The sequence below is a fragment of the Rhamphochromis sp. 'chilingali' genome (assembly GCF_963969265.1).
Source record: "Rhamphochromis sp. 'chilingali' genome assembly, chromosome: 12".
Taxonomy (NCBI): domain Eukaryota; kingdom Metazoa; phylum Chordata; class Actinopteri; order Cichliformes; family Cichlidae; genus Rhamphochromis; species Rhamphochromis sp. 'chilingali'.
In genome coordinates, this window is record NC_137939.1 from 18,056,723 (window position 1) to 18,074,486 (window position 17,764).

The window sequence follows — 17,764 nt, forward strand, 5'->3', positions numbered from 1 at the left end:
GTGCATCACAAGAAATCTCCCAGCAGCCTTTGACAGTGTAACTAAGGAATGCTACAAGGTTGCCTGATGCGGTCGTAACTATAAGATTTATCAAAAAGGAATGTTTTAAATCTAATCATCAACTGTTTGTTTCCCAATTTCAAACCAAGAGCTGGTTCCACAGAAGAGTGCCTTCAGTAATTAGACCTGCAGTCTGAAAGCAAAGTGCTCTATTAGTATAATGTGGTACTATGAGGTCTTTAAGATATGGCTGCACCTTATTATTGAAGACTTTGTATGTGAAGAAAATGATTTTAAAATCAATTCAATTTTATATTTTACTGGAAGCTTGTCAAGAGAAGCCTATATAAGGGAAGCATGATCTCTGTTTCTAGTGCTATTTTGTGTTTTTTGTAATGGAGAAAACACTGATTGGAACAATGTCATGAACCATTTGTGTGAGGTGACTACCAGAGCAACATTGGTCATCATGTTGTAGGAACACCATTGTGGTGATATCAGATTATGTGGATTACCTTTGGATAATACCTTTGAAAATGCCTCTCACTCTCTTGTATAACCCAGTGTATGAAGTATGAACTGTTCCCTTTAGTATTGTTCTGTGTGTTTTCTGTTTCTGCAAGTTGTCACAATAAAAATGCACTATTTGTTTTATTATTTTTTGTGTTCTTGTTCTTTGACCTTTATGGCCCTGTCTAACTTGGCCTCCTTTTGTCTCAGGAAAGCAACCTGATGGTGCAGTGGAGAACAATCAGAACAAAGGTAGAGGCTTGTGTTTGGTTGGAATTTGGTTTGCATGTCGAGTGAGTTTGTTTTATTGTCAGGTGCTGAAGACATTTACAGTTTTCAAATCTTTTTGCTGTGTGTGTTTTTCAGCCAAAAAACAGGATGGGGGAGTTGCCATGGAGATGCAACCTCTGAAGAGTGCAGAAGGAGGAGAGGTAGAGGACAGAGAGAAGAAGAAGACCAATGTTCCAAAGAAAGAGAAGAGTGTGTTGCAGGGAAAGCTCACAAAACTGGCTGTTCAGATTGGCAAAGCAGGTACACAACTCATCCCTATACCGGGCAGAATTTCACGCCCTTATAGTTTCAGTGTCCTCTAAAATATCAGCACACAAAGTGGAATCTGCAGCTGTATGTCCTACTGAGCTTTTGTTGCAACAATGTATGGGTTTCTCAGTATGAAAAACAAATTGTGGGAATAGTGTGAAGGTCTGAGTGTGAAAGTGTGAAGACTTGGGTAGAAAGATGCTGTATTACTGTTTAGAGACAGGCATGTGTGCAAGATGATGTTCTTGACTGCTACAAGAATGTGAACGACATGTTTTTATTCTTGGCATGTGTCACTACAGGCCCAACATAAAATGCAATGCAGTCTTGACTGAGCAACTCTGATGAGCTGTCTCTTCCTTAATCTCCCTACAGGTTTGGTGATGTCAGCCATCACTGTCATCATTTTGGTGCTGTTCTTTGTCATCAACACATTTGTCGTTGAAGGTTTGTGTTTATGCAGCTTCCCAACATACACAATCGCTCATTACTGTTTTAAACACAACAGTGTTTTCTTGTCATGTCGAACATTTCTTAGGCTTTCAACAGAGGTTGTGTAGGTTTAATATGCAGTTTGCTGTGTGTTGCAGGTCACTCATGGTTGCCAGAGTGCACTCCAGTCTACATCCAGTACTTTGTCAAGTTCTTCATTATTGGAGTCACTGTGTTGGTTGTTGCTGTCCCAGAAGGCTTACCTCTCGCTGTCACAATCTCTCTGGCTTACTCTGTCAAGGTACATTCGCCTGTCAGCTTTAATGAATGATTAACCACATGGACATGTAGGAACTGCTACTTCTTTAGCTGGTCACGTTGGCTTCACGCTGAGACTGTCATGGGAAAAAAAGTCAGCTAAAAGAGACTTAGCCACCTTCATCCTGGGGACTGGAACAGGAGTAGGGACATGCTGAGCCCTGTCTGGGCACTAGCTTCCCTGGGAAGGAGGGACCAGTAGAAGGAACCACAGCTGTCCTCACCCTGGGAGTGGGTACGGATGCAGGGACAGGGGGGATCCTGGCTACGCTCACTCTGGGGGATGGGAAAGGTGAAGGGTTAGGTTCTGGAGTGGCCCTGGGTGGAGCAGCAGTCTCTACAAAACCAAGCTAGGAAGCGGAACAGTCTTTTAGGCTGCTTAGCATAGTTGCGCTCTTAGCAGTCTTTGAGGAAACCCCCAGCAGGGCAACAGTTTCTGGGGAGGCCAGCTCAGCCAAACCACTAATGGTCTCCAGGGAGTCGTGCTGTGAATCAGTTCTTGGGGAGACATGCTGTGAAACCTTAACAGTCTCTGGGGAGAGTGGCTCAGTCACAGAAACAGGCTTTAAAAAGGCTGGACAAAACACAATAGCACTTTCTGAAAAGATCAACTCTGTAAGACCATATGGACTTATCTTGTCTACTAGCTTAGCAAAAGGAAACACTGTTTTAAATTTGGCCAGTACAGAAGCACCAAACATGTTCTTCTTATTAACCGTTTCTGAAATACAAAACACACTTTGTTTATTAGCTGGCTCAGGAAGACAAGACTCAACGTTCTTAATGTTCATTAAAGAAACAAACTTCATGGTCCCAGACATATCGACCGACTGATGAAGAGAAAACACAAATTTTAGATTGGCCAACTCAGAAAAGGCACACGTCAGTCTTACTCATGACAGGCATGGTCTTGGAAAACCCAGCTTGGCTGACACAGGCTGGCAAACAGTCCCGTGCTGTATGTTCCCATGTAAACGACAAGGCTGACGGGCCAGGCAGCGGGAGCTCTGGTACGCTGAACGGCCATCCTGAGGCAGGAGAGCAGGCTAGCGCAGAGTCTTGAATCCTCAGAAATTGAAAGAGAGACTTCTCTGGTGTGAGGCCACCATACTCAGTCTTGTAACCAGCCTTTCTTCGCTGCCCCAAGCCCCTTTTCCTCAAGGTTGAATATAGATGGAGATGTTGGAGGTTATCTGGAGAGCGAAGAGGATAGAGAATGACAGGCTGAACCTGCCCACTCTTATCACTGGAGGGTCAGGCAGAGGAAGGGCCAGGGAAAGAGCAGAAATCCTTATGAAGAAAATAAATAAATGATTAAGAGCTCTGAAATGACCATGAGAATCCCACTGTGCCAGTTCAATGAAGAGAGCTCATTTGTAAGAAGTGAAGTGATTTATTGAAATACAGAATTCTATTAACATATTTGGCAATTAGACTCAGATGACCCATGATAGCAGAACAGAATCCCAGTGGTGTTAGGAATTAGAACAGGACCCTCCGGAGTCTAGACACTGGTGGCAGGTAAGATGGGGAGGAGGTGTGTCTAAATCAGTTTTCTAAAAGAATATAATTGAGAACCTTAAGAAAGTGTCCATCTAGTTTCAGAAAAAGGGTTTGGTGTCGTAGTGTATACTATTAATACATTAATTTTACATTTAACATTTTCTCCATATCCTCCCTTATCCTTATCTATCTATCTATCTATCTATCTATCTATCTATCTATCTATCTATCTATCTATCCTCATTCACACCATCCCATCCTCCCTCCTCCCCTCCCCTCACACACTGCTATGTCATTTATAGAAAATGATGAAAGACAACAACCTTGTACGGCACCTTGATGCATGTGAGACCATGGGTAATGCTACGGCCATCTGCTCTGACAAGACAGGCACCCTCACCACGAACCGCATGACTGTAGTGCAGGCTTACATCGGTGAGTACAAGTGATAATTCATAAATGCCATGCTGAAGATTGGTGAACAAATTTGTGAATGCTGAAGAGTTGTGGGTAGTGACTGAAAGAACGAGATATACACGAGATACAATCGGCAGAAAATGAACTTCCTCCGAAGGGTGGCTGGCCTCTCCCTTAGTTCATATTAGAATGAATCAAACTTTCATCCATTCTAATATTCTGTAGTGTAGTTCAGTATTGCAATTAGTGACAGTCTAGTTCTAGTTAAATAAATAAATTGAAAGATTCTATAAACTGACCTCATTAATTGAAACGTTGACCTATGATTTGAAACAATAAATATATGACATCCCTTTTAACATTGCCTCAAGGTATAAAGGAGATGGAACTGTTGTTTATGCATGCGCCTGCTCAGTGTGTCCAGAAATATTAGATCTTTTGACTGTTTTGCAGATGATGCGCAGCTTTATATAACTCTTTTACAACAATAATAGTTGTCGTTGTTAGTTAATACTTTACATGCTAGTTGTTGACTGTCTTTCTACATCCACAATGAATTGGTTACAGCCACCTCTTCCTTTTTGTTGCTGTTTATATTTCATGTTCCTTTTTCAAAATCAGACTTCTCACTTTTACAAAGTTAAGAAACGTGTTTCAAAAAGATTGGTTAACAGTGACTGGCAGAGGATAAGATGAACTTTTGACTTTTAATTCTTGCTATGAGTCAAGCTCCAAAACATACTGAATCCTTTTTACTCAGTAGTTTCTAGCGATGTCATTCAAACACAATGTCCTAGTTTGTAACAATTACTTTCTGTCATAAATTTGTAGTCACGTGATGACATCGGCAGGGTTATTTTCTAGGGCTTGACAAAGCACCTGCAGAGCCACAGAATACGTTATACAACTGTTCTGACAGGCTCAGCAGCACTCTGCATGATGAAAACAGTGCCTCTGTGAAATGCCGTCAGTAATGTATTGGCACATAACTGTACTACATACAAAAACTCACCAGTGGAAACAATGGTGAAAAAAGCTTTAGCAGCATAGCAGTGTTCTGTCTTGACAAAACAACTTTCTGTCATGGGTGACTCATTAACAGCTTGATGGCACAATAGCAGCACAGAAAAAATCTATTACCAATGGGGATTAAAGTGATATTCTTGTTTTCAGGTGATGTGCACCACCGTGTGATCCCAGAACCTGGACAAATCAACCCCCGGACACTGAATCTGTTAGTCAATGCTATCGCAATCAACAGCGCCTACACCTCCAAGATCTTAGTGAGTCATGTATTGACAGAGGTGCCATTATGTTGCAGGTTGCTCTCTGGTTTAATAATGCTTTACCGGTCCTTGGTTGTCACTAATTAATTGGACTTGTGGGTTTTCTTTTTCCTGTTCCTTTTCTTTAATATCATTTTTATTTTTGTACTTTCTCTACCCTCCATCATTTCTCGCTCTCCAATCAAACACCTCAACTAACTTTCCATCAGCCACCTGATGTGGAAGGGGGTTTGGCAAAGCAGGTGGGCAACAAGACAGAGTGTGGCCTGCTGGGATTTGTATTAGACCTACAACAGGACTATGCCCCCATCAGAGAGCAGATCCCTGAGGAGCGACTGTACAAGGTAGGAACTCATGCAGCACATTTCACTTTTACCAGTAAATTTTTATTTTTAGAACATTTTAGTAAAAGTTTGCCAGAAGGTTAGGTCACTATGTATTTGAACTCATCTAACTGAAAGAATCAACAGTCTGAGAATTAAATTATACATTTTCACAATATGCTTTAATAAACAAAATCAAGTGGGAGCTAATCACACTCAGTGTCCTCAAAACAAAGCAAGAACTGCATTCTGTTGCACTTTTGATGATGTAAGCAGGTCGCAAGGATTATACTTAATTGTGATTTGTTGCTGAATAACTGAAATGGAATTGAACTGAACTATGCTGTACATTTGGCCCTTGATTTGATTCTCATTGTGCAATCTTTAAACTTGCTAAATGAGAAGGGGTATCAGACTTGGTAAATCTGAGTTTGACACCTCTGCTGTAAAATCTTACAGGATTTTCAAACACTCTGTTGACGATTGGGTTCAACAGCATTCTCTCCGCTACAATGATGGGAGACAAACAAGCCTGTTGTTTTCCTTGGTGCTGGCAGATCACAGTGATGACTCAAATCATCACTTATTCATAGCTACATAAACTACAATCGCGTTTCAGTGATGAAATGATGAGGGTATAGCTGATTTCCCCTACTTTATGATGAGTTGACATGCTGACAGTGCAGCAAGCATGATTTCTCACATTGATAAAGATTCAAACCCTTAAGTACACCTTCAGCACACCCCGCGGGGCGTTAAGTCAGAGATATTAAAGTCTATTTTTGATTGTACTCTTATGTATCACACATCTCCCCTCTCTCTCAGGTGTATACATTCAACTCAGTGCGTAAATCCATGAGCACGGTGATCAAGCTGCCTGATGGTTCCTTCCGGCTTTACAGCAAAGGAGCATCTGAAATCATGTTAAAGAAGTGAGTGATAGGGGAGGATGAGCAAAGGAGGAAGTGGTCTGGTGTTACACGAGATTATGTAAACTAATATAACAGCAACAGCTCACACTGTGTTTAATGTAATTGTTTAAATGGTTTTAATCTGTAAAATAAAAGCTGCTCTTTTTCCTCCCCAAAAATCTTCATCTGTCTTCCAGGTGTTCCTACATTCTCGATGCCAATGGAGAATCTCGCAGTTTCCGCCCACGTGACAGAGATGAGATGGTAAAACAGGTAAGACTTTCTGATTCCTTCATTGTATCGTTCTAAAAGTCCTTCTCCTAATAGATTTTAGCTACCTTCTCAGTAATTTTCAAGACTTTCCCTTTTCAGAAACTAGAAGATTTTACATGTCACAAAACATGATAGATTTTCTTTTGTTTTCCACAAACATCAAACAGAAATTCTATCCAGAGGGGTGACTTAAACAGAAACTAAAACCCAGATTGAGTGCTGAGTGCCAAAACTTAAAGTAATCGTCACAGTCTCTAACTGTGCCTTTCTGCTGTTTTATGCCAAGCAGGTAAATCTGCAAACAGAAATATGAGAAAGCTATGAAAGTGAAATAAAACAGAATACAGAGTTGAATACTGTACCTCTTTTATTTAATAATCTTGTTAGATGCGTGATGTTAGTGAGGAGCTATGCTATTGTGTAGGACAAACTTTGAGATGCCGACACCTCTTATTACATCGTGAAATTGTCATGATAAGCACAAGCTTCACCAGTGGTGCTGCCTCAAGGATCTCTTGTACCAGTATTCTGCTGATAGACAGAGGCCTATTGCAGCATCATTACGTTTGGCTGTTACTTTGTGAAACCAGATAAAAACTCTGTAAGGCCACTGCTTTCCTGACTCAGTCTGCCCATATTGTACCTTAAATATCCACTAGCAAAAATATTCTTCACACATTATAGATAAGAAGTCACACTTGGAGTCACACTAAACACCATAAGCATCACAGAACAGAATGTGAGTTAAGACCAGCGTTGGTAGACTTACATTCTAAATCTGCTATACGTGTTCACCAGATCAGCTTTGATGTAACTAAAACTTGTAACAGCAAAACACATGTATTTGTTCCACATAGTTCTAAGCCTGCGCAGGCTGAGTATTGTTAATTGACAGACTGCCTGACTGGCCTACATTTGCGTTTTGATAAACAACTTCTGCCGTGAGAAAAATAATTTCTTACACAATTTTGTTCCAGCTCAGTAGTTCAGTTTCCACTGTGGCAGCTTTAGTCACCTCATCTTTACATTACTGCTGTCTGCAGCTTGAGGTCTTTTCCTTCCAGCTGTGTATTCATATTTAAATGTTATATACAGGACAATATAGTGTGGTCTAATCTTCCTGATTATTGCTGCAATAATGATTATTAATAGGTGATTGAGCCCATGGCATGTGAGGGGTTGAGGACCATATGCATTGCATACCGTGACCTTCCATCCAATCCGGAACCAGAATGGGACAACGAGACAGAGATAGTAACGGAGTTGACCTGCATCACTGTAGTTGGGATAGAGGATCCTGTACGGCCTGAGGTAGGATACAACGAAGTGTGTTTGTTTGCCTCAGTTTGGGTAATTTGGATAAATCCATTTTCATTTTTGTATAGTCCACTACATATATACTTGTGTATTAAGTAAATTGTGCTGTTAGCCATATAGGTAGCCAGCTAGCATTAGTATGATTATTGTACTGATGATTTCTGCTCCTTCCACTGGCTGGAAATTGTTTGGTAGTCCTTCGGTTGCTGCTTTGTATTACTCAGGACAGTGACAGTCGAGGGCAAGATGTGTCCACTCAGCAACTGAGTACACCATCTGGCCACTTGTCAAACACTTAGCATTTAGGTGTCCTTTACTGAGTGAATACACTTTTTCAAGTGTCAGTATGGAAGTATGGGATTTGAGAGCTAGCATGTGTTTTGGAATAGTTGGAATTTGAATTGGTTCTTTGGGTTTGTTCATGCCATAATGCGACTGTGCTGTTAAAAATAATATTGTTATATTTTTTTGTGAACAAATGTCCTTGTTCTCCAAGGTGCCCGATGCCATCCGTAAGTGTCAGCGTGCAGGCATTACAGTGCGGATGGTGACTGGTGATAACATTAACACAGCCAGGGCCATTGCTGCTAAATGTGGCATCATCCACCCCGGAGATGATTTTATCTGTCTAGAGGGCAAAGACTTTAACCGACGAATCAGAAACGAGAAAGGAGAGGTAAGTGGTGGTCTCAAATTAGTTGAATACCTTGTCAACTGGATTCCATGCACACTAATACATTTGTTTTAAAACTATAAAATGATTGCATCTCTTTCATGTCAAACAGCTGGGCTTCTCTTTCCTTTAAAGACACTTAAAACAGAGATTTTTGAATTATTGACCCTGTTTTTAACAAGAATGAAGCAGACACATATGTTGCCAACTTTGCTTTTTGAAATCATCATGAGAGCATAACACTGCACACTCACCAGCCACGATTTGTCAATAATAAGCTATTAGCTATTGTATATGAGCTAGTTAATTAAATTTATAAAATCATTTTCATGTTGAAGTGAAAATGTTTCCTGAGAGCTAAGTGCAAGTTTGCCACTGACTTCTATACAATTGGAGAGGTCTTTTACAATCATAGGAGTCGCCACCTGCTGGTCATTAAAAAGAATGCAGGTTTACAGAACATTTGCATTAGTTTCACTTCTCTAATGCAGTGTGAGTCGTTTATACATTCATTTATCCAAATGTTTATGTAGCGCTCATTTACTCAATACCATTAAATAAATGGGCTTTGGGTTCTTTTTCTAGTGTACTCTCGTACGATATTTTTCAATTAACTTCTGTTTTGTTTCTGGGATCAATGAAGCTTATCCCTTAACAGTAGCACTACACGCGAAAATGAACACTAGTGTCTACAGTGCAGTAAATCATGTCATACACCATGTAAAGTAGAGCATTGCAACCCTCCTTTAATTTACCAAACAATGAAAACAATAAAATAACTAGAAAAAATTTGCATTTCCTGCGAAAATGCTGTGTGGATGCCTTAACGCTGAAGATTTCTGCTGAAAAGAGCTGAAAAAAAAAATGTTACCCTAAGCAGGATTCGAACCTGGTCCTTCTGGTCTCAAGGTAGTTACTCATCTCACTGAGCCAAACGGATTCTCACAAAGAAGAGGTGGAGTGACTGACAATTGTACTGATAAGAGGTGAAAAGGCTGAAAACTTTGCAGAAAAGAGTTCAATCAGCAGAATTTCTGCTGAAAAGAGGTGAATGAGCAGAATTCTGCTGAAAACAGCTGAAAAAGCTGGTATTTGTGCTGAAAAGTGGTGAAAAAACTTACAATTATGCTGAAAAGGGGTGAAAAAGCTGAAATTTGTGTTCAAAAGAGTTAAATTTTTTTTACTGTTAACTGAAAGAAATGTTGCCACAAGCGGGATTTGAACCCGGGCCTCCCAGTCTGAGAATGGATGCTCATCTCACTGAGCTAAAACACAAGTCAACCCAGCAAGAAAAATCAGTGAGGCCACTGATAATATGGCAGAAATGGGCAAAAAACATTGCATAAAAAATTCAATATTTCAAAAAGTATAGAAGTTATGAGCACCGAAAGTCATAGCACCCATTAGCAGAAAGAGCAGAATTTTTTAAAGTTTGAACGGAGAAAATCGGCTGAAAGCTGAGGGAGTAGTTAACGTCCAAAAACGTACGGAAGCAACTTGCTGAATAATAAAGAACTAGAAAAATTTGCATTTCCTGCGAAAATGCTGTGTGGATGCCTTAACGCTGAAGATGTCTGCTGAAAAAAGCTGAAAAAGTTGAAACAAAAAAAATGTTGCCCTGAGCAGCATTCGAACCTGGCCCTTCTGGTCTCAAGGCGGCTATTCATCTCACTGCGCCAAATTCTTTCTCACAAATGGTAAATGGCCTGTATTTATATAGCGCTTTACAAAGAAGAGGTGGAGAGACTGACAATTGTGCTGAAATGAGCAGAAGCGGCTGAGAATTGTGCTGATAATTAGTGAAAAGGCTGAAAACTTTGCAGAAAAGAGGTGAATCAGCAAAATTTCTGCTGAAAAGAGTTGAATGAGCAGAATTTCTGCTGAAAAGAGTTGAATGAGCAGAATTTCTGCTGAAAAGAGGTTAATCAGCAGAATTTCTGCTGAAAAGAGTTCAATCAGCAGAATTTCTGCTGAAAAGAGTTGAATGAGCAGAATTCTGCTGAAAAGAGGTTAATCAGCAGAATTTCTGCTGAAAAGAGTTTAATCAGCAGATTTTCTGCTGAAAGGAGGTTTTTCCTGAAAACAGCAGAAAAAACTCAAAATTTTGCTGAAAAGAGTTCAATCAGATGAATTTCTGCTGAACAGAGTTGAATGAGCAGAATTGTGCTGAAAAGAGGTTTTTGCTGAAAATAGCTGAAAAAGCTGGTATTTGTGCTGAAAAGTGGTGAAAAAACGGAAAATTGTGCTGAAAAGGGGTGAAAAAGCTGAAATTTGTGTTCAAAAGAGTTAAAAAAAAGTTTAAGTGTTAACTGAAAAATGTTGCCATAAGCGGGATTTGAACCCGGGCCTCCGAGTCTGAGAACGGATGCTCATCTCACTGAGCTAAAACACAGGTCAACCCAGCAAGGAAAATCAGTGAGGCCACTGATAATATGGCAGAAATGGGTAAAAAATATTGCAAAAAAAAATTCAATATCTCAAAAAGTATAGAAGTTATGAGCACCAAAAGTCATAGAACCCATTAGCAGAAAGAGCAGAACTTTTTAAAGTTTGAACGGAGAAAATCGGCTGAAAACTGACGGAGTAGTTAACGTCCAAAAGACGTATGGAAGCAACTAGCAGAATAATAAAGATAAAGAATAAAGAGAAACAGGAACTCAATAGTGTGGATGCCTTTGAGGGCATCCACACAACTAGAAAAAATTGCATTTTCTGCGAAAATGCTGTGTGGATGCCTTAACGCTGAAGATTTCTGCTGAAAAGAGCTGAAAAAGTTGAAAAAAACGTTGCCCTGAGCAGGATTCGAACCTTGTCCTTCTGGTCTCAAGGGTTAATCAGCAGAATTTCTGCTGAAAAGAGTTGAATGAGCAGAATTTCTGCTGAAAAGAGTTCAATCAGCAGAATTTCTGGAAAAGCTTAAAATTCTAATGAAAGCAGCAGAAGAGGCTGAGATTTGTGCTGATAAGAGGTGAAAATGCTGAACCAATCAGAGGTACTGCTTCTGTCTGCTTCATCAGGCTGTGTATTTGTATGTATTTCTGCCATGGAGCGTTAACAAGAATCTGAGGTCCATATTAGAAAAGCTGCCAAAATCATAAAACATTGCCGAATTGTAATAAATTATCAATATGAATTACAGGTCTGTGATAGTGTATCAATTTGTAGTGAAAAAAACATTTGGGCCATGGTGGAATTGAACCCTTGAACTTTGGTCTGAAGATCCGTTTCATTACCAATTGCGCCACTGGCAAAGAGAGCGGGCGCCTGGAAAACAGGGTGATGAGCAGCCAGAATTCGATAGCTGTGAGATGCGAAAAACGCTGTTTTTTGGAGTTACAAAACGTCGTGAAAAAACTTTGCAGAAAAGAGGTGAATCAGCAGAATTTCTGCTGAAAAGAGTTCAATCAGCAGAATTTCTGCTGAAAAGAGTTGCTGATTAGAGTTCAATCAGCAGAATTTCTGCTGAAAAGAGTTCAATCAGCAGAATTTCTGCTGAAAAGAGTTCAATTAGCAGAATTTCTGCTCAAAATAGTTTTTTCTGAAAACAGCTGAGATTTGTGCTAATAAGAGGTGAAAAGGCTGAAAATTTTGCTGAAAAGAGTTCAATCAGATGAATTTCTGCTGAAATGAGTTCAATTAGCAGAATTTCTGCTGAAAAGAGTTGAATGAGCAGAATTCTGCTGAAAAGAGGTTTTTGCTGAAAACAGCTGAAAAAGCTGTTATTTGTGCTGAAAAGTGGTGAAAAAAATTAAAATTGTGCTGAAAAGGGGTGAAAAAGCTGAAATTTGTGTTCAAAAGAGTTAAAAAAAAGTTTAAATGTTAACTGAAAGAAATGTTGCCATAAGTGGGATTTGAACCCGGGCCTCCCAGTCTGAGAACGGATGCTCATCTCACTGAGCTAAAACACAGGTCAACCCGGCAAGGAAAATCAGTGAGGCCACTGATGATATGGCAGAAATGGGCAAAAAATATTGCAAAAAAAATTCAATATCTCAAAAAGTATAGAAGTTATGAGCACCAAAAGTCATAGCCGGCATCAGCAGAAAGAGCAGAATTTTTTAAACTTTGAATGCCGAAAATCGGCTGAAAACTGTGGGAGTAGTTGAGTGCCAAAAAGTGTACGGAAGCAACTAGTAAATAGTGGAATAAAGAATAAAGAGAAACAGGAACTCAATAGTGTCCACACAAATAGTGAATGCCCTTTGAGGGCATCCACACAAAAAATAAAGAATAAAGAGAAACAGGAACTCAATAGTGTAAAATGGCAGGTTTCAGTATTCAGGCAAAGCAAAACACACACAGCAATTTACCAGCTGTACACAGAATCTCCTCATATACAATGTAAACCACCAGTGACAAACAATCATAGTCCCAAACTAAACCTAAAGCCGGCAGAAATACACCCTACATTGCAGGCCTGTATTGCTCCAGTATAAATCCAAAAGATCTCCCAACCGGAAGTTCTTCACTCAACGAGCAAAAAATAAATAAATAAACTCAGTACCTTGTGAAACTTGCAACTCCCACCAGATTAATCCAGGCAACAGGCTGTTTTCAGCTCCTCCAAACCTGTCACCTGCTCTTAATGCAGTAGCACAAAGATGAGGACGGTCTGTGATCTCCACATGCTCCACAAGCTACCTGTTTTAGCTTCCCACTAGTGATGGGATTTCCGGCTCTTTTTAGAGTACCGGCTCTTTTTAAGTACCGGCTCTTTCGGCTCGGCTCACTAAAAAGAGCCGGCTCTTTCGGTTCCAAACCGGCTGTTCAGGTTGTTTTGTTGCTTTAACCCTCTGGGCTCTATCCTGGCCATTTGTGGCCACTTCACTTTTCTTTTTTCAACCATTTTTGATCTGTTAATGCAAATTAATAATGTCAATAATATACACTATACACCAAATTGTTCCACTTGGCTCTATCGTGGCCATTTTTGGCCAATTGAAACCCATTATAACCACCTCTTTTGATTCCTTGTCATTGACAGTACTATATCATGCGATTTAGGTAAAATTGCTTTCATTCTAAACTCAACACATGGAAATTGTAGTTTTTAATGTTTTTTACCAAATTACATCATTTACCCATTTTTGGCCAAGCAAGCGATTTCATGTAATATTCCTAGTTTCTAGTAGTGGCCTTTGATGGCTTACCACACTCCAATGGACCAGAATAATGACACAATTTTGACACAGGTTTGATCTTACGGATCTAATAGTTTGTGTTTGTGCATGACATTGCAGCACAAACATGTATTTGCAAGATAGACTGGAATAAATAATGATGCATCAAACATTACATAGACTCCAGTGAATTTCTGTGGATGCAGGCTATTGAGCTTTGATGTTCCCAGTCAAACTTAGCATTGAAGCACATGTTAAAAGCACTTTTACTCTTGTATTTTTCATAAAAGAGACCATACCCAAAATATTAACTCTAGAAACAAAAACAAAAACAAAAAAACCCCCAATCACAGGACATTTTGCAGAGTTCAAACCTGCAGCTGCAGCTGCAGCACAAATGTGAGTGAAGTTGCCCCCCCCCACCTTCTTCAAATCCAACAAAAGTGGTATCAAACGTTTGTGCTACGTTTGTGCTGGTTTGTGCTGCAAAATTTTTTGTTTGTGCTGCTATCATTTTAAAGATATTAATAAAAATTTCTAGAGGTCATCAGAGGTCAACCAGCCCCCCCACATTAATTAAATCAAACAAAATGGGTGTCAATCAACTGTGTTACGTTTGTGCTGGTTTGTGCTGCTAAAATTGTCGTTTGTGCTGTTTCTGTTTTTAAGATATTAATGTATATGTAAAGGTCAAAAGGTCAACCAGCCCCCCCACCTTCTTCAAATCCAACAAAAGTGGTATCAAACGTTTGTGCTACGTTTGTGCTGGTTTGTGCTGCAAAAATTTTCATTTGTGCTGCTATCATTTTAAAGATATTAATAAAAATTTCTAGAGGTCATCAGAGGTCATCAGAGGAGTTGAAAAGGGTGCAGAGAGAGTTGAGGGGACTGATAAGGAAGGGGAAGGACAGCTACAGGCAGAAGATGGAGAACCAGCTTCAGCAAAACAACGTTGGTGAAGTCTGGAGAGGCCTCAGAACCATCTCAGGCCACAAACAGCAGAACTCTCTGCCTGGGAGGGATGTGAGATGGGCAAATGAACTGAATCATTTCTTCAACAGATTTGATTCAGCCATGAGGCAGTCTGCAACATCGGCTGCAGACTCACCCACCCCCACTGCTGCTGTTCCACCTCAGACACTTCACACCTCCTCTATTCACCCTGCTCACTCCTCCCCACCCCCAACAACAGCATCCAATACACACTCAACACAAGGCTCCAGCCTGTCTCTCTCAACCACCCAGGTTAGGAGGGAACTGAGGAGGATTAATGGCAAGAAGGCAGCGGGCCCAGATGGCATCAGCTCGAGGGTCGTCAGGTCCTGCGCGGACCAACTGTGTGGGGTGATGGAGCACCTCTTCAACCTGAGCCTGAGGTTGGGAAGAGTCCCACAGCTCTGGAAAACCTCCTGTGTTGTACCAGTGCCAAAGACTTCACGCCCCAAGGACCTCAACAGCTACAGGCCGGTGGCTCTGACATCCCACCTGATGAAGACCCTGGAGCGGTTGGTCCTGGCTCAGCTTCGGCGCCTAACAAGCTCATCACTGGACCCACTTCAGTTTGCCTACCAGCCTGGCATTGGAGCGGATGATGCCGTCATTCACCTCCTACATCGTTCCCTCGCTCACCTGGAGACCGCTGGAAGCACTGTGAGAATCATGTTCTTTGATTTCTCCAGTGCCTTCAACACTATTCTTCCCTCGGTTCTGAAGGACAAGCTGGTGAACTCTGGAGTGGACCATCACCTCACTACCTGGATCCTGGACTACCTCACCGACCGACCACAGTATGTGAGGACTCAGGGCTGTGTGTCGGACAGGGTCGTCTGCAGTACGGGGGCCCCACAGGGAACGGTTCTGGCTCCGTTCCTCTTCACCATCTACACTGCAGACTTCTCCCACAATTCCACCCAGTGCTTCCTGCAGAAGTTCTCTGATGACTCTGCAATAGTCGGCCTCATCACTGATGAGGACGACAAGGAGTACAGAGGACTGACTCAAGACTTTGTGGACTGGTGCCAGCTGAACTACCTCCAGATCAACGCCAGTAAAACCAAGGAGCTGGTGGTAGACTTCCGCAGGCACAAGCATTCTCCACTGTAACCACTGAACATCCAGGGTATGGACATTGAGGCTGTGGACAGCTACAGGTACCTTGGTGTTCATCTGAACAACAGACTGGACTGGACTCATAACTCAGACGCCCTCTACAGGAAAGGGCAGAGCAGGTTGTACCTGCTGCGGAGACTCAGGTCGTTTGGGGTGGAGGGCCCACTCCTGAAGACCTTCTATGACTCTGTGGTGGCTTCTGCTATCTTTTATGGTGTGGTCTGCTGGGGCGGCAGCATCTCTGCTGGGGACAGGAAGAGACTGAACAGGGTGATCCGAAGGGCCAGCTCTGTTCTAGGATGCCCTCTGGACCCAGTGGAGGTGGTGAGTGACAGGAGAATGGCGGCTAAGCTGTCATCCCTGTTGGACAACGTCTCCCACCCCATGCAGCAGACTGTGACAGCACTGAGCAGCTCCTTCAGTGGGAGACTGCGGCACCCACGGTGTGGGACGGAGAGATTTCGCAGGTCTTTCCTCCCCACTGCTGTCAGACTCCACAACAAAGACTTTAACTGAACAAACACACACATCCACACATGTGCAATAACACTAAGTGCAATAATCCTTTCTGGCATCGTTGTATTTTTACTCAGTTGTATATAGCATTCGTATTCTATTTTTATCTTATTGTATATTTTTATTCTATTTTATTCTACTGTATATAGTATATTATTTTATTCTATTCTGTACAGCTGTGTACTGTATTTATTCTTATTGTATTCTAATTTTTGCGTCATAACTTTTGCACTGTCCACTTCCTGCTGTGACAAAACAAATTTCCCACGTGTGGGACTAATAAAGGTTATCTTATCTTATCTTATCTTAGGTCAACCAGCCCCCCCACATTACCCAAATCCAACAAAAGTGGTATCAAACGTTTGTGCTACGTTTGTGCTGGTTTGTGCTGCAAAAAGTTTCGTTTGTGCTGCTATCATTTTAAAGATATTAATAAAAATTTCTAGAGGTCATCAGAGGTCAACCAGCCCCCCCACATTACCCAAATCCAACAAAAGTGGTATCAAACGTTTGTGCTACGTTTGTGCTGGTTTGTGCTGCAAAAAGTTTCGTTTGTGCTGCTATCATTTTAAAGATATTAAAAAAAATTCTAGAGGTCATCAAAGGTCAACCAGTCCCCCCACATTAATGGAATCAAACAAAATTGGTGTCAATCAACTGTGCTATGTCAGCCCATTCTCACTCCCGAGGCGTAACATGTCGACGTTTTGTCACGTCCCGCGGCGTTCCTGAGGAACATGAAAGGAGACCTTCTGCATTCTTATGGTACGCCGCGGGTTATGGCTCCCGCGGTAATAGACGTTGCAGCCCTGTATTCCAGCCCTAAACCTAACCTTATCCCTAGCCCTAACCATAACCTTATTCCTGATCTTAACCAGGACTATAATGATGTGAAATAGCGTGTTTCTAAGCGATTTGAAGAAAAAGAGCGAACATGTGTAGATGGAGTCCAGACGGTTCTCATATTTCCTCTTTTTTCCGAGGTCGTCATTTAGGAACGTGGTGGGTAGCCGAAAATGTAATATGTTGACGATTTGTCACCTAGCGTAAAATGTTACGCTTTGGGAGTGAGAACGTGTTGGCTATGCTTGTGCTGGTTTGTGCTGCTTAAATTGTCGTTTGTGCTGCTTCTGTTTTAAAGATATTAATGAAAAGGTAAAGGTCAAAAGGTCAACCAGCCCCCCCACATTACCCAAATCAAAGAAAATTGATTTGTTTGTGCTGCAAACATTTTTGTTTGTGCTGCTAACATTTTAAACATTTTAATAAAATAACGTCTTGATGCGTGCTTAATCATCCAGGTAAGTAAATCCCAAAAGGTTGATTCTGTTCATCTGGACATTTTCAGTTGGAGAAACGTTTCATCACTCATCCAAGTGACTTCTTCAGTCTCAGCTGATTGCAGGTTTCCCCAACCTTATAAACACATGTGAGTGAAATTTCCCCCCCTACCTTCTTCAAATCGAACAAAATTGATGTCAAACATTTGTCCTGCAAATTATTTTGTTTGTGCAGG

General features: G+C 41.2%; 1 protein-coding gene across 2 annotated transcripts in view; it reads left to right on the top strand.

The window, feature by feature from the left end:
- Nucleotides 1-17,764, top strand: part of atp2b3b (ATPase plasma membrane Ca2+ transporting 3b) — a 110,898-nt gene that overhangs the window by 37,338 nt on the left and 55,796 nt on the right. For both annotated transcript variants that reach the window (XM_080899954.1, XM_080899953.1), the window contains exons 7-17: nucleotides 721-762; nucleotides 877-1,041; nucleotides 1,426-1,497; nucleotides 1,641-1,783; nucleotides 3,606-3,738; nucleotides 4,894-5,003; nucleotides 5,216-5,350; nucleotides 6,155-6,261; nucleotides 6,438-6,513; nucleotides 7,666-7,824; nucleotides 8,327-8,506. In XM_080899954.1, the coding sequence (XP_080756080.1) occupies nucleotides 721-762; nucleotides 877-1,041; nucleotides 1,426-1,497; nucleotides 1,641-1,783; nucleotides 3,606-3,738; nucleotides 4,894-5,003; nucleotides 5,216-5,350; nucleotides 6,155-6,261; nucleotides 6,438-6,513; nucleotides 7,666-7,824; nucleotides 8,327-8,506 (1,322 nt within the window). The remainder of the gene's footprint in view (nucleotides 1-720; nucleotides 763-876; nucleotides 1,042-1,425; nucleotides 1,498-1,640; nucleotides 1,784-3,605; nucleotides 3,739-4,893; nucleotides 5,004-5,215; nucleotides 5,351-6,154; nucleotides 6,262-6,437; nucleotides 6,514-7,665; nucleotides 7,825-8,326; nucleotides 8,507-17,764) is intronic.